Consider the following 17898-nt stretch of genomic DNA (forward strand, 5'->3'; position numbering starts at 1 on the left):
AACATGGTTGTCAATGATGTTCTAAATATTTTATTTTGTGTTTTCTTGAAAGATTCCTTTTCCATTTTATGAATTTTTCAAAGTTTGAAAGAGGAAAATGATTTTAATTAAAGCTAGAAGTTAAGTTATGCATACACGACATTAGAAACCTAATTATGGAGATAAAACAATTTTATGATTACTAAACTAAATTTTGGGTTAGATAAAGAGTGACTTATATTATAAGAATTATTGAATTAATTGATAACAATTATAAATAAATTGATTGGCTAGATTTTATTATATTTTATAGAATCGATAAATCTTAAATCGAGACGACAAACCTTAAATCAAACTATAAAAAATTGTTACTGAGGGATTATAAACGTGGTATGAGATTGAGAACCGATTGACGATGGAGAATGGAAAATGTTGATATGAAATAAATGTTTATTTTGATTTGATCCTCAAAGTTGCCTTTTTAGATGGCAAAATTAAAGGTAGAGATTACCCACAAGCAATTACAACACAATAGTTCTCGTATTAATATTATTAAAGGGTTTGACATTCTTAGAGATGATTACAATATAAAAAAAAAAAAAAAGCATTCGAGTACATTGATCCATAGCATTTTATTTTTAAATTTTGGTAACATTTAATTTGTTTTAATAGAATTTTTATACTTATAGCTATGGTTTATTCCTTAATTTTTATTCCTTTTTTGACCACCGAGTGAAGTCTATGCTTCCCATGTCTGGAATGCTGCCATGACCAAAGAAAATTTTACATTAGATTAGTGGAAATTAGAAAAAATTTAGATACAATATAATAATAAAATAGAATTTGACAAAGCATTCAAAGAATTGCATAATTTCTAACAATTAAAAGAAAAATCTTGTAAAAAACCTATTGAGAAAAAGATTTTTTTTATATTTATTAAAAAACATAAAACTCCTGTACTTTTTCAATGCTACGAGTAAATTTTACCTGCATGAAAATCAATACTAACCTTTGGTAGAAAGAGCCCAATTGTTGTCAGCGCCAACATGCCAAGAAAAATAGCCAAGTAATCCTTTTCCTTTAGCATATGAAACCTTTGTCGAAATACTCTGTGTATCATCGTATCCAATCCATATTGTTCCATTGTAGCAATAATCAGTAACAACAGTGGCATTAAAAACTTTTGTAGCACTTGTTTGGGTTATATACTGTATGATCTTGTTATAACGTATTGATCCATCTCCCGCAAGACCAGCTCCATTAGCTGGAGCAAAAAGTCCATGGTTGTTAGCATTTACAAGACGCCATGACCAGCCATAGAAAGGAAATCCTAAAACTATTTTCTTTGCTGATAAACCAGCTTGAATCCAAGATTTAACCCCATTATCTCCACTTTCTTGATGACCAGGATTGTATAATGCAGCGGGTGGTCCAGTACTAGATGGAGACCAACCAGGACCATAGAAATCGTAAGCCATTAAGTTTATCCAATCCAAGCTATTTGATATAGCTTGAATTGGATATGATACAGATGGTGAGTAGTAATAAGATAAGTAAAGAACTGCAGCAGATAAAAGTAATGGTGACTGGCCGGAGTTTTGAGCCTCAGTGCCTACAGCGGCTCTCCACTCAGTAACAAGAGAAGCAAAATTAGTCATTTGTGTAGAATTAGAAGGGTATTCCCAATCAAGATCAAGGCCATGAAAATTGTAAGATCTTGCTAACTTTATTGATGCATCGATGAATGATTTTCTAGAACTGGGTTGGCTAGCCATTGAAGCAAAAGTGTTAACATTGGCACCTCCACCGCCAATGGACAAAAGGGTTTTTATCGAGGGGTTCTTTTGTTTGACTGTTTGTGTGAAAGTAGAGAATTGGGGTTGGTTTGAGGATGAGATAGTAACTTGATAGGTTTGAGAATTAACATCAGCAAATGCACAGAAAAGGTGAGTGAAAAGTGTAGAGTTTATGTCAGAAACTGGAAAACCACTTCCTGGAAACCAGTAGCTTCCTTTGACAACCGTTGTTTGTTCAATGGAGAAGTGGAATTGGAAGACAAAAAGAAGGGTGGAAATTAAAAAACAAAGGGTTTTGGATGCCATTGATGAAGACTTTTGAGAGAGCTAAGAAAGATGGATTGGATACATGTACATCTATCTTTATTTATAGTCTTAATGGTTTCTTCAATGTAATTCAACATTTGACTCGTTTTTTTTTTTTCTTTTTTTTATTAGTATTACTAAGGGTATCCTCTTATCGTCTGTTTAACAATTGAACAAGAGACTGATCTCTTTTGGACCGAAGAATGATCATGTTAAATCATCTCCAAGCTAGCAATTCTATAACTCGATCTTGTTAATATGAGGATATAATTTAGTATATTTTTTTTTTCCTTTTTAATTTGTATGGAACATATAGGTAGAAAGAACATTGTGTACTGTAGCTATATCACAAGAGTAATCTTCCTTTTTAACATTTACTATATACATTATTGATAGCTTTTTTTTATAGATGATAAAAATTTAGTACCTCTCAATCTTTTTCATATTCTTTATACTACCTTCGTTATATAATAATTGTCACATTTGAGAATATAGTTTGTTCAAAATACTTCTCATATTTATGGTTTTAAGGAGTGATAAATTTTTTTTTCCGTATTAACCCTCTGTATATAACCAATAATTATTGCTTCAATTCTTCAAAAAGTTTCTCTATCTTTATTTATTGTTACCTTTTTGTATTCCCAAAATCTCTCTACCACAACTATTGGACAAACATGAGAATTGAAAAGTCTAAAATTTAATTTGGTATTTAGATATATTAAATTAGAGTAATATAGTCAATTTACTTGTGAAAACAAAATTTAATTCCATATTGTCAAGTCAAGGTGTTGGCAAGCAAAAAACCTCTCTTCTCTTCTTGCACCGGTGAGCTCTCACACGTAGCCACCTCCTTCCTTTTTTTTGTTTGGTTTTTTTGCAAATAATCCTCAGATATGTTTATAGATCTGAGTTATTGTTGCCCTTATATTAGGATTTATTGCTACCCATATATTAAGATTTTATCCTCAAATCTAGTTTTGAGTTATTGTTATCACTATTATGGTGATTTTGTCTAGCATCCTTTATTATTTAGATAGTTATGTAGAAAGAAGTGCAAATCTCTTCTCCAATGGAAGGAAGAAATTCGAAAGTAATCAGATCAGACTTGTAGAAAGACTATGGAGTCAGTGGCCATAAATAGCCATCAAATAAAGTAAGCGATCTCTTATAGCACAAATATTATGCTCTGTCAACTCGATCAGATACATCAAATCAAGATTGTGTTTTTTTATTCTTTGTATAAGTGGTTTACTATTATGCTTTTTATATAAAAATATAGAAATATATTGATCTGTATCTCATATCTGTATACAATTTCTAATTAATGAAATTCTAGTTTGATTTTTCTCGTATAGTCAGTTTACTTAATAATTTATCATAACCTAAATAAATTTAATGGCTTTTTTAAGGATGTGAAATTTTAGACGTGATAAGTACTTCCTATGTCCCAAAATATAAGTCATTTAAGGATTTTGCACAATGATTAAAGAAGTAATTAATTCTTCTAGATTATAATAGAATCCAAGGTAGTTGGACCATATTATTCTTCATCTCAAAACCAACAGTTACTTGTGAAAGTATTATTATATCTAATATAAATAAGAGTAACATCGGAAGAATATAATTTATTACTCCTTAAAATACTCATAATAATTTATATTTTCGGACAAAATAATAATCCAAAAATGACTTATATTTAGAAATAGATGGAGTATTATAGAACAGATGTAGTAGAATATGAGAATTGCAGCATTTGGCTTGTCATTAAAGAGGAGGTGAAAAATGAATGTTGAATTTATTTATTTACATTTTGCAAGTTTTCGTTGAATTTTCTACTAAAATGTATAAAGGCCATTAAATGACAAATTTATGGACAACGGCTCCGTTCATTTAAGTGAAATTAAATGCTTTTCTTTTTTATTTATTTGAAGCATAGAGAGGTCCATGAAAACAAGAAATGGTCATATATTGAGCATTTAGTATGACAAAGAAAGTTTGATTGACTTTTCATAGCTTGGTAGTCCAGAGATTTTGCATTTTGTAACAATTTTAAACGTTTTCCATGATATTGCACACTAAGATATAACCCAGTAGATATACGGGCTAACAATAGATCCAGATTCGAATCTTCTTTTTTCAATTAAAAAAAAATGTTTTCGATAATATTTATTGAGGCGTGTTTCAAATAATTTGTGCATGGTGTCTCATCTCTTATACAGTAAAAAAAAAAAATCAAAATTCATATATTAATACATTTTTTTTATTAACATATAATGATAGAATTTAAACCACAAAAAATTTAGTTTATCCAGAGGCTAAGACCTTCATTTGACAATGAAAATTGGTTTAAACATATCATATTTATACATCTGTATAATTTAATGTATAACAATTTTTTTTCAATTTTTTTTAAATAGATAGGACAGTTAGTTGATACTTATTTCATAAATACTTATATAATTTTTATGATTCTTTTTAAAAAATTTAGATTCATAATTGTATGGTTGAAGATCAAATAGAAGAAAAAATATTATTAAATAAGTGTTATAAATTGCAAATGGATAAAAATAAATAATGACTAATGAATTAATTTTAAAAAAAAAATACAATTTAACTCATTGATATCATTCAGTACATTCATTTAACACATACACACATTTGGTGTTCTAAAATCACATAGTATTGTAATTGCTATTAAAGAGAAAAGAAAGATAACTTTAAAATTCTTGAGTTAGTGTGTTTTGTATTTTATTGAAACTTTACTTTTATTTTTAATATTGAGGGAGGGGATTTTAACAACGAATCTATTAATAGGTCGTAAATGCATTTATTACTGTGCTATATTTTGGTGTGAAGCTTTATTGATTGATATTGCATTTTTCATAAAAGAAAGTAAGCTCTATGTTAAGGATTTTGGTAAAAATGATACTTGTGTTATTAGGCTTAATTTCACTTGTTGGACATGAAGTATACACTTTATCACATACGCTACTGAAATTTTAATTTGTTACGTAAAAAAAAATATTAAAAGTTTATTCGGTAAAATTAACTGTTTTGGTAATTGTCAGTTATTTTAATAGCGTTTAATTGTTAGCTATTTAAATAGTTTTTCATAAAATGCTAAAAATTAAACGTCACATGAATTAACTTTTTATACAATAATACCTTAACATCTAAAATTAATTCAAACACTAAAATACTAAAAGTTACTTAAAAAGTTATTGCCAAACATATATCAAATCTTTAATTTATGTTTAAAGGACATCCATCAAAATAACTCTTTGATATTGAACGGAAAGCTGACATGGAGTATGAAAAATATAAAAAGCAACTATATCAGCCCGCCAAGTTAGACCTCCACTGAATCTCTCTCTCTTTCCCATGTAAAAACCACGCCTGTAAGTCCCATCAAAATCATTTTCTACCAAACAAACTTCACAATCTTCTTTGATAAACTACCCCCATTAACTTTCTTCTTCGATTCATTGCATCTAGGGTTTTAGTTCTTTTGGAGAATCACAAAGAAAAGAAAAGTGAAGGAGAAGTAATTGAGAAGTCGTATCGATTGAAGATGTTTCAGGGTTTTTTCTCCCTTTGTTTTCTAAAGGGTATTCAATACATTTTACTCAATTGCATAGAGATACACGAACTACACAGATGAGGAAGAAAAAACTTACCAAAAATCATGGGCAGAATAGAGAAAATAAGACAAAGCCCGTTAGGCAATTGATGTGGAAATATAAATTAATTGAACTGAAGCTTCGGCTTGCAACATAAGCAATTTAATTGAGTTTTGGCCGGCAATTGGTTTGGTTCGCTTTATTGTTATAAACATAGATGTTCAATTATTTTTGAGAGACATATTGAAGTTTTGAAATGATAAAGGGACACATCCATAAGTTGAGGGACAAGGGCGAAAATAAGCCAATGATAAATGATATTTTCTTACATCAACAATTAGATTATTATTTTAATATTTATAAAGAAAACAATTAAAAATATAGTTTGAATTTTTTTTCCTTTAAAAAAAAAAAAACTGAACGTTCTAAAACTATATAATATAATGGTTATTAAAGAAATTATTTATTTCTCTTAAAGTTGTGTCCTTTGAAATAAAGGATTATGTCCTTTAGAATAAATGATTATATCTTTTAGTTTTTAAGGTTATATCCTTTAGGATGAAGGGTTGTATACTTTAATGTATAAGGTTATGTCTTTTGGATCATATTTCGTATCTTATAAATAGTTTCTTATTTTCTTGGATTATGTAACTAAGATCCCAATACAAGAATTCTCTTTCTCTCTACTCTTTCTATATTCTTTATATTTTTTATATTTTCTATGTTTTATAAAATGTTATCAGCATGAAACTCTAACCAAATTATATGAACTTATTGCAATGATTCTTTGATTTTGTGATATTGCTTTCTTGATGGAATCGGATAAAGAGAGGATAATTTATAGTTTGTGACAACCAAAGTTAAAAGTTGTCTATTTAAGACTACTTACACTTGAAAGGATATTCTATGTATAATTTTACCTCATATATATATTTATATTTGAATTATAAATATAAATTCAATATTGGATTTTATATTTGTTTGGTGATTATATAAAATATAATTCTGAAATCAAATTAATATGCGATTTTTGTTTTATCATGCTAAATCCTGTAAAATTGGATTTGTGACTTTTAATATATATTGAGTATGAATTATTTATCTTTATATGTGGATATCATGTGTCTTTAAGACACAATAAGGAAGAAAATCAATGGATCATTTAAAATTGCACTAAAGCAATAATTTTCTTTCACTAGATAGTTAACAATTAAAAAATCCACTTATTTTATTCGTAAAACGTGAATAATAATTTGTATTTTTGAATATGCTCCTATAGTGGCATCATCGAAAAAAGATATTATAACATATCGATTGTGGATTTTAAATTAGTTTCACTCTTTTTTATATTTAGAAAAAAAAAATTAAGCACTTAATTTACATAATAAGATTTGTTTTCATTCCCTGAAGTGAATGAAATGGTATATCACAATACTGGAGATAAACAAAAATAATGATATATTTATAATCATGATATGGAAGATGTCATGAAATGAAACACTTTCAATTGAATTTATTTCATTCTCTGAAATGAATGCAATAACATATAATATTGGATATGAGTGTGCATAATAACAATTATATACTTGCCATTGAGAATGTTAATAAGATCATATGATTAAATTATTGATCTTTAAAAATGTGGTAACCACAAGTAATCATAAGAAACTTACCACTAGAAGTGGCAAAAGATAATATGACATGTTGATATTGTACCTGTTGTACACAAAAATATGTATATTGATGATATAAATCTCATTGGATTCCAATAGAGCTTCAAAATGCTGCGAATATTCAAAAAAGAAATTTGAAATGAAAGAATTTGAATGTACAAAATTTTGTCCTGTCATGAAGAGTGAACATTTTAGAAATGGAATTTATGTCCATTAATCAATACATATGATCCAACGGATTAAAATGATTGTATATGGATAAAACTCATCCATTAAAGAAACTCATAATTGTGAGGCCATTTAATGAAATAAAGAACTAATTTTGACCTTCAAAAATGATAATGTCCTGAAATACCATAGTACCATACAGAGTATATATCTTAAGGATCATTATACTCATAGTGATTGATATATAATTTACATTTCTTTATTTATGAAAGACGTCACAATTGATGAAGCAAGAGAGTAATATGTCTGATTGAAATTGATACTTTGATATATACAAAGTACATATGGTTTGCTTATATAGAAAACAAGCTCCATAATATTGTAGGGGATAATATTAAAATGTATTATATTTCCTAAAGGAATGATATATTAAAGAAAAAGATTAGTGATGTCTTTATCGGGGGAAGAAAAAAATTTGTAAAACACAAATAATACTGTATTCTTTTTTCTTCACTATAATTTTTTTTCCACTGGGTTTTTCCTAGTTAAATTTTAACGAGGCATATTCTCTGTGTAATGCACATCCAAGAGGGAGCGTTATAAAACTATATAATATAATGGATGTCTATTAAGTTTATTAAAGAAATTATTTATTTCTTTTAAAGTTATATCATTTGAAATAAAGGATAATACCCTTTAGAATGAAAGGTTGTATATTTTAATTTGTAAGGTTATATGTTTTGAATCATATTTTGTATCTTGAAAATAGTTCTTTATTCCCTTAGATTATGTAACTAAGATTCTGCTACAAGAAATCTCTTTCTCTCCACTCTTTCTATATTCTTTATATTCTTCATATTTTCTATATTTTATAAAACTAAAATATATATTTATTTATTAAAATAGAAAATTTTGAAATTTTAATAAAATGAAATGGAATAAAAATTTCCGTTAAAAAAATTTAATGAAATAGAATGGAGTTTAAATTTTAAAATATTTTGAGTACCCAAGTTAGATAAGTTATCTTCTAGCACTGTCGCAACGTAAAAATATTTTTTAGTCATGCTTCAAAGCCTATATTGAACGTTGAACGCCTAACTATCGGTGTTGTTACACACCCAAAGCCCCTCACAGTCTCTGCCATGGCCGCCGTAGCCGCCGCCATTTCTAATTCCTTTACGACATTACCTCACCGTTATTTCACCTCCACTAATCGTTTCCGCTCTCTCTCATTATCTATTTCCACGTCTATTTCTTTGTCCACTATTCAATCTAATTCTCCAAGACCAATCATTTCTTTGAAAAACCCTAACTTTCGCTTACTGGCATCTGCTGCTATGAACGTCGAAGCTCCCGATAAAATTCCTGCTTCTTCTTTTCTTGATCGGAGAGAAAGTGGCATCCTTCATTTTGTCAAGTACCAAGGCCTCGGCAATGACTTCATTTTGGTAAGTTTTCTTTCTTTCTCCCTTCTCTGTTCGGTTCTTGAGGAAATATATGTAACCATAAGAAAAGGAAGTTCGAATTGTTTTTTACTGTGGTGTTTTGTTTCAATTTGATTGTGATGCGTTGAAACGAATAAATAAGTTCATGTATCTGAAATCAATTTCTGGTTTGAGCTCATGATTTCTTTTAAAATTTTTGCTTTTGCAATCTTTAATTAGGTCGATAACAGGGATTCTACGGAGCCTAGGGTTACTCCAGAGCAGGCGGTTAAGCTATGTGATCGGAACTTTGGCATTGGTGCTGATGGAGTGATTTTTGCCATGCCGGGAACAAATGGCACTGATTATTCTATGAGGATTTTCAATTCAGATGGTAGTGAGCCAGAGATGTGTGGTAATGGGGTACGGTGCTTTGCCAGGTTCATTGCTGAGCTAGAAAATTTACAAGGGAAGCAGAGTTTTACTATACATACTGGTGCTGGCTTAATTGTTCCTGAAATTCAAGAAGATGGGAAGGTTAAGGTTGATATGGGTGAACCAATACTTAAGGCATCAGATGTACCTACGAGATTGCCTGCAAATAAAGATGATGCTGTTGTTAAATCAGAGCTAAATGTAGACGGAGAAACCTGGAATGTGACTTGTGTTAGTATGGGAAATCCTCACTGTGTGACTTTTGGGACCAAAGAAAACAAGGTATGTAGTTTAGCCAAGTGAATGAACTAACTTGTGATTTGTTGTCTACTGATCCTTTGGAGGACCTTGCTCATTGGTTCCTGATGCTTATGATCCACGGTTGTCTTTGTCCTTATTGGACAGGATTTGCTGGTTGATAACTTAAATTTAGCTGAGATTGGCCCAAAATTTGAGCATCACGCTGTGTTCCCAGCACGAACAAACACAGGTTAGCTTTTTATGTGGTCAAGATTTGCAACTGGAACAAGTTCTAAAGCTTATGTTGTGATATGCTTAGATTTATAGGCACTGAAAATTTTGTTTTCATGATGCAATAATATAAATTAGTCTCCTCCTTTGTTTATTCCTAGAAATGTTTATTGGATATTGACTTGAATATTGAGATATCGCTAGTCTGCTATTCCATGTAGTTTTGAATTCCATCAAATACTATAGCTCTAAACCGGGCAGAATGGAGTTAATGGATTCATATAGCTGACCTCAACTAGCTTGGTATTAAGTCGTAGTGTTGAGTTTGAAATACATAAAAAAAAAAAAAAAAAATTGAAACTTTATCATTTCTTAGCGTATCTCAATCCTTTTACGACAACCTCATGTATAGGGCAATTGAAATGAATCTAAACACTGCTCAATGTTGGGAATTTCATAAATTAAAATCTTAAAACTTGCATTTTACAACTGTCAAATAATATTGCCTCCCCTTTCTCAGGGTAACAAAAACTAGGAGTTAGAGACTGTTTCTCAAAGGTAAAACACCACAAAAAAATCGGAAGGATAGTTGAGGGGAAAAAACAAAGTACATTTTATATATATTTCCAGTTCCAATAAGGTACTACCTGTTGATTTATCAGCTAGAGACTGTGTGTGCATTGGGGGATATGCATGTCCATGTCCATTTCCATGTGCTTGATCACTAGATGCTTATGCATCCATCCTCAACTATTGTAATCTTTAGATCTTGTGGTCTTACTAATGCCTTGTATTATTTTCTAACTTGTTGCAGTTTGACTATTGTGTGTTACTCTTCTAAGAAATTCCATATTAGTAGAATCATATTATTATAGGTCCAGTCTTAGAGAAATTGTGAGGAACGAATATCTTACAACTTTTAATCAAAGAGGCAGAAGGACTGGGAAACCTTCACAGGATTTGTAATCTTTTAAGTATGAATAAGAAAAGGGTGACCCAAGTTTCAAAGCATCCCACATTCGTGGTTTCTGTTAATATACTTTAAGCATGCATAGTAGAAAATTTATTACATATTCAGCACCTTTAAATTTTTGGGTTCTTCCCTGCTGTTGTTCTCTGAACGACGCTACATTATTCCATTATCACAAGCATTTTATCAAATTTAATTTTTAATTTGATCTGCAGAATTTGTGCAAGTTTACTCTCATTCACACCTGAAAATGTGCGTCTGGGAGCGCGGGGCAGGTTAGTTTCTTTGCTACAAACATTTAATTACTTTAGGATCTCAACTTGCATAATTAACAGATTTTTGGTTAGTGGAATGTGCTATGCGGTTTTCATCAATCAATCATTTTTTATGCCTTGACCGGAAAGTTCATTCAGCTACTGTCTAATTGTAGGTGCAACCCTAGCCTGTGGAACGGGCGCTTGTGCAACAGTAGTTGCTGCTGTCCTTGAAGGTCGTGCTGGGAGGGTAAGTTTTCTGATGTGAGCCATTGGAATATTATGGCAAGTCTATATTTTATTGATCAACTATGATTTAGGTCAAAGTAATGTCTGGTTTTGAAAAAGCAATCACACTAAGCAAGCAAATTTTGTTAATCTGATCTGTACGTTTTTTTGTTTTTTTAGAATTTATCGAACCAATTATAAACAAAATTTCCATAACAAAGGCGCTGCCGATGTTTAAATCTTCTTCGGTGTCTGATCATTTAATTTCATGTTTAGTAGTTGCACTCACATTCTCCATATGTTCTTGTTAAACAGAATTGCAGAGTTGACCTACCAGGAGGGCCATTAGAGATTGAGTGGAGGGAAGAAAACAACCATGTATATATGACTGGCCCTGCGGAAGTAGTGTTCTATGGATCAGTGTCCCTCTGATGTGTGCCCTCTAGTTGGGTCAATGGTTTTTGTAATTTGTACTGTTTGCGTTCCTCTATGCCAAGGTTTTCAGACCGGAGGAGATCCAAATTGATAAGAGTATCCTGGTTGTCTGAGCGATTCATGACAAAGTTTGAAAAGTATAAACTTTGCAGATGATTAGTGAATATTATGTTTTTTCTTAACATTTATTTGTGCAAGTTTCGTCTAGAAGTATTTCGAACAAGGTCTAGTAACGTGTCTGACAAGGTAAATTAGTAAGGTGTCTGACAAGGTAAATTCGCACGTATACAAAATCGCAATAAATAATAAAAAATGAGTAAAATTAGTAAGGTGTCTGACAAGGTAAATTTGCACGTATACAAAATCGCAACAAATAATAAAAAATGAGTAAAGTATGTTCTCACAAGGATTGTATATTAAATATAAAAATTGTATTAATTCACTATTATTTAAACGATAATAAGAAGGATAATTGTAAAAATAAAAGAATGAAAGTGAAATAGTAATTGCTGAAAAGAAATCGATTTTTAAAAATTACTAAGGATTTTCACTTTACTCAAATTAATCAATTTTAATAATTCAAGAAGGAGAAATAACTATAAAATCTCTAATAAGTTCTTTCGATATTTTATTAGTTATTTTAACACAATTCAATTACTCACGAGGTAACTAAACATAGATTAAATTATTAAGTTCTTGTGATTATTTAGAAATTCACAAATTAAGGCTTTCAATTTTATGAAAACCTCTAGCTCTCGCATCAAGTTGTTATTCCCATCCATGAAATTTATTATTATGTTTATATCAAAAACCCTTTTTGACAGTGATTAATAAAATAAAAACTATTTAACTTTTGCATCAAGTTGTTCTTCTCATGAAATTTATTATCCTATTTATATCAAAACCCTTTTCTCGATAGTGATTAATAAAATAAATTAATTCATTGGAGAAACTCTGCTTGAAAATATTAAGATCAACAATAAATTTTACTTGATAAAGAAAATCAAATCTAATGTTGTAAACTTTAGTTGAATTTAAGCTACATTAAACTTGTAAACAATCTCATAATGAATAATAAACAAGAAAAGAGTTTAGAAATAAAAACTAGTCAACAATAGACTTGAGGGGCTTCCTTGAATATTAACACTAACTTGAATACTCGAAGTCTTAAAGAGAAAGAAACTATGTAGAAAACAATACAACAAAAGATAAAAATAAACTAGCCGGTCTCTCTCTTTATATAAACTTTTTGAAATATTTTCAAATTCATTGAGAAAAGTGAATCTTTATTAAGGAAGAAATCTTTTGGAGATAAGAAACTATTTGAGCTTTGTATTTCTTCCCAATTAGGATTCTTCCAGCGTTTAAATAGGATTCAAGCTTGATAAGTCACGTCATAAGATCTTCATATAAGTCCATGCAGGCAGCACGGGCTAAATCTAGAATTTTCGCCCAAGTTGAACTCAGTAAAGTAGCACGGGATGCTGGATAGCACGCCCTGCCCATACTAATGTCTGTCTCTCCTTTGATTTTGCCTTGGAGAAAGCACAGGGTGTTGTGTAGCATGCCTGCCTGTACTTCTTGCTGAAAGTTATGGACAATTGATTGCTTACAATCCTCTCTTTGCATTTTTTGTGATTTCTTATAAAAATTCTGAAACAATTCCTTAAGATGAAGTGAAATCTGATTCGACAAAGTCTTATTGTAAAACATGAATAAATTTAACTAAAATAAAATAAATTAAGCAAAACTTAAAGAGAGATCTTAGATTAAAAAAAATATACTCAAAATAATTATAAAAATAAAACCTATCAGTGGCTACATGATTTACAAGTTGAACTGTTAAACTATATATGCTTATATAGTAAAGAAGAAACAAAAGAGTATGAAAGCTTGAATATCTTTCTAGTCTGAAACTTACATACATAAGCTCATTAAATAGAGCATAACAAAACAGAGTGTTACTAGAAAATAGAAACTTAAGCTATCAATCACTAAAGATATGGTAGATATATTAACAGCAAAAGTATGAGAGATATGCTGTCAACAAACTCCTTATAACTAGGAACAAGAAAAACAAACAAATAAACTTATTTCTTAACATTATTCCTCCCTTAAACTGATGTTCTCAAACAATCAGTTTATATAGGTTTAATCTTCCACTGTGCAGACACCAAGAAACCTTCTGAGCTTGACAAAAGGAGCTGCTTTGAGAGACTTAGTAAATATATTAGCAAACTAATCTTCACTTCTGCAGTACACCATTTGAATTATTCCTTCTTTGCTGAGATCTCTTAAAAAATGAAATTTCACATCAATATGTTTGCTTCTCCCATGCAAAACTGGATTTTTAGACAACCTTATGGCAAAACTATTGTCACAATAAATCATAGTTCCTTCTTGTTGCTTAAAATTCAGATCAGCAATGTTTCTCAACCAAATAGCTTGTGAAGCACAAGAAGTAGCAGCCACAAATTCAGCTTCAGTTGTTGATAATGTGACAATTGGTTGTTTCTTTGTTGACCAAGAGATTGCGCCTGAACTCAGTATAAAAACATAACCCGAAGTTCTCTTTCGATCATCCAAATCTCCAGCATAATCACTATCAGTGAATCCAATCAATTCTGATTTTCCTCCCTTTTTGTAAAACACTCCAAAATCAATTGTACCTTTTAGGTAGCGTAGGATCCTCTTTGCCGCTAGAAGATGTAATTCTGTGGGGTTTTTCATGTATCTGCTGATAAGACTTACAGCACGCATAATGTCTGGTCTTGTTGTTGTCAAATACATCAAACTTCCAACGATTTGTTTGAAAAGAGTGCAATCAATCTTCTTTCCATCTTGATCTTTTGTGAGCTTCAACCCAACATTTGATGGTGTGGTGACAGGATTGCAATTTCCCGTTTGAAATCTTTCTAATGTCTCTAACATACTTCTTTTGAGAAATAAATATTCCAGCAGTAGATTGCACTACTTCTATGCCAAGAAAATAATGCAACCTTCCAAGATCAGACATGTCAAACTCAAGCATCATGGACCTTTTAAAATTCTCAAACATATCACCATCATTTCCAGTATAAATTAAATCATCTACATATAAGCATACAAATAACATTTTTCCTCCATCTCCACACTTTATGTAAAGAGTAAGCTTATATGGGCATTTTCGAAAACCTTCCCTTTGAAAATATGCATCTATACAACTATACCAAGCTCTTGGTGCTTGCTTAAGTCCGTATAAAGCCTTTTTTAATCTGTAAACTTTATGCTCTTCACCAACTTTAATGTAACCAGGTGGTTGTTCGATAAATACCTGTTCTTATAAGTCTCCATGCAAAAAAGCTGACTTTACATCTAACTGGTAAATGGGCCATGAGTTTTGAGCAGCCATGAGTTTTGAGCAGCCATTGCAATCACTAATCTGATGGTATCAAGTCTTACTACAGAAGCAAAGACTTCTTTATAATCTACACCAAATTCTTGCTTGTAGCCTTTCGCCACGAGCCGTGCTTTGTATTTATCAACTTCTCCGTTCTCCTTCAATTTGGTTTTATAAACCCATTTGACACCAATTTTTTTGTGTCCAGTAGGAAGATCAGAAATTTCCCATGTATCATTTTTTTCAATTGCAGCTATTTCATGATCCATTGCTTTTCGCCATTTTTCATCTTTGACAGCACTTTCAAAATTTGTTGGATCACAATCTAAAAAATAGAGCAAGATAGGTGAGAGGATCTTCAGAATTGTCAATTCCTATTACCTCATAGTCTGACATCCAAGCTGGCCTTTTTTGAACATGTTGTGAACGCGAATTTGTTGGATTTTCAGCTTCCTCCTCCATAATTGGCGTAACATCAGAATTAGGAACATCATCATTTTGGGAATTTCCAGAAACAGCAGTAGGAACTTCTTCATCATTTTCTCCATCAAAGTTGGTTGAAATTTGTACTTGAGTGGCACCTTTGTCCCATGACCAGAAACTATTTTCATCAAAAACTAAATCTCGGCTAATGATTATTTTCTTAGTGTTAGGATTATAAAGTTTATGGGCTTTTGATTGATCACTAACACCAAGAAAAATACATTTCTCCCCTTTGTCATCTAGCTTCTTTCTCTTTTGATCAGGAATATGTGCATATGCAATGCCCCCAAATATTTTAAAGTGATCTACAGTTGGTCTTTGTCCCCTCCAAGCTTCTTCCGTTGTCTTGTTTTTAACTGCAAAAGTGCGACTTCTATTCAGAATTTGAATGCTCCAATTGACGGCTTTAGGCCAGAAATTCTTGGGAACACAACCGCTTTTTAGAAGACTTCGCACCATATTCATAATTGTGCGATTTTTCCTTTCACAAACTCCATTTTGCTGAGGTGAATAGGCTGCTGTTAGCTGTCTCTTTATTCCATGAAGCTCACAAAAATTTACAAATTCATGTGAGTTATATTCACCCCCACGGTCTGTTCGAAGAGCTTTTATTGGACTTCCAACCTCCTTCTCAACAAGAACTTTAAAGCTTTTAAAAGCTTCAAGAGCTTCAGATTTTTCCTGCAAAAAATACACCTAGATTTTCCGTGTATTATCATCGATGAAGGTAATTACCTAACGTTTAACTCCATTGGAACATGGTGTTATTGGACCACAAATGTCGGAGTGAACAAGTTCCAGAACAGCTTTTGCTCTCTTTAATTTTCCTTGTGGAAATGAATTACGATGTTGTTAGCTCATGACACAGTCTTCACAAGTTTGAGAAGGTGGTGAAATTTGAGGAAGGCCAGTCACCATGTTCTTTTGCTGCAGGGTCTTTAATCCACCAAAATTTAGATGTCCTTAGCAAAAATTCGACAACCAAGCTTCATCTCCTTGTTTCACCAAAAAACATGAAAGAATAACATGATTCAAATGAAGAGGAAACATTCTATTTGCTGTCATTTTAACCTCAGCAATTAAGCCTAGATTATCATCAAGAAGTCGGCATACTCCATTCTTAATTTGAATCTCATACCCCTTCTCTTGCAATTGACCAATACTGAGAAGATTAGTCTTTAAATCTGGAACATAAAGGACATCAGAGATTTTTTTAGTAACATTCCTTCTAGTTTGAATAGTTACCTGACCCTTTCCCATGATTGAGACTCTAGAATTATTTCCAAATTTCACCGAGTCTCGGTATGTTTTATCCAAAATGGAGAATGCACACTTGTTTCCACTCATATGGTTGCTGCATGCAGTATCAAGATACCAAATATTTTGTTTAGTATCCTCCTCTGTCTGATTTGATGCTTGGTAGGCCATGAGAAGAGTGGTTTCAGATTCCTCTTCCTTTTCTGCAAAGTTAGACTGTCTTCCACCATCTTTATTCAAATTGGTTCGACATTCCGATTGGTAATGGCCATACCTGTGACATCTATAGCATTCAACTTTAGATTTGTCGACGAACTTTGGCTTTGAATGGTCATCATCTCTCCCTCTTTCTTGAAAAGAATTATCTTCAAATTTTTTATATGAGTGCCACCCTCTGCCATTGTTGTAGCTTCTGCCTCTTCCTCTGGCTCAACCTCAGCCTCTACCTCTTTCGTGAGCACCTCCTCTTGACACTGAAGAGTGATTGCTGGATGAGACATGTAAGGCTTGCTCCTCAGTGTGTTGGCTATTCATTTTTTACTCATGAACTAGTAATGAGCTTTGCAATTCATCAATAGAAAGATCACTAGTATCTTTGGTTTCCTCAATTGAACAAACATAGTTGAATTTTGAAGTATGGTGCGTAGAATTTTCTCAACAATAGTGATATCTTCCATCTTTTCTCCATGTATACGCATCTTATTTACTATTGCCATAGTCCGTGAGAAGTAATCTAAAACAGATTCTCCTGTCATCATTTTTAATGTTTCAAAATCTGCACGAAGTGCTTGCAGCTGTGCCTTCTTTGCCTTTGATGTCCCTTGATACTTCCTTTTCATAGAATCCCAAATTTGCTTGGAAGTGTCTTTACTAAGAATGGTTTCAAGGATTGAGCGATCAATAGCTTGGAAAAGATAACTTTTTGCCTTGAGATCTTTTAATTTCAGTGCCTCAAGCTTTGTCTTTTGAGCATCTGTTAGCACAACACCTGCTGCTAGTTCTGCTACCCCAGACTCAACA

The 17898-nt window shown here is 31.5% G+C and overlaps 2 protein-coding genes and 1 pseudogene across 2 annotated transcripts; 1 reads left to right on the forward strand and 2 right to left on the reverse strand.

The window, feature by feature from the left end:
* Positions 1–500: 500 nt before the first annotated feature.
* Positions 501–2127, reverse strand: LOC105636252 (class V chitinase). Its single transcript, XM_012219481.4, has 2 exons — positions 989–2127; positions 501–741 (listed from the first exon to the last, which is right to left on the reverse strand). The coding sequence occupies exons 1-2, from the start codon at positions 2079–2081 to the stop codon at positions 719–721; spliced, it is 1116 nt and encodes a 371-aa protein (XP_012074871.1). The 5' UTR covers positions 2082–2127; the 3' UTR covers positions 501–718.
* Positions 2128–8594: 6467 nt separating this feature from the next.
* LOC105636253 (diaminopimelate epimerase family protein) lies at positions 8595–11943 on the forward strand. Its single transcript, XM_012219483.3, has 6 exons — positions 8595–8990; positions 9207–9683; positions 9807–9891; positions 11058–11117; positions 11273–11346; positions 11640–11943. The coding sequence occupies exons 1-6, from the start codon at positions 8685–8687 to the stop codon at positions 11754–11756; spliced, it is 1119 nt and encodes a 372-aa protein (XP_012074873.1). The 5' UTR covers positions 8595–8684; the 3' UTR covers positions 11757–11943.
* A 2054-nt stretch (positions 11944–13997) lies between these two features.
* On the reverse strand, positions 13998–14519 carry LOC149498448 (secreted RxLR effector protein 161 pseudogene; annotated as a pseudogene).
* Between the last annotated feature and the right edge of the window lie 3379 nt (positions 14520–17898).

The sequence above is a fragment of the Jatropha curcas genome, chromosome 2, assembly GCF_041381405.1.
Source record: "Jatropha curcas cultivar XTBG-Jc1 chromosome 2, XTBG_Jcur_1.0, whole genome shotgun sequence".
Classification (NCBI taxonomy): domain Eukaryota; kingdom Viridiplantae; phylum Streptophyta; class Magnoliopsida; order Malpighiales; family Euphorbiaceae; genus Jatropha; species Jatropha curcas.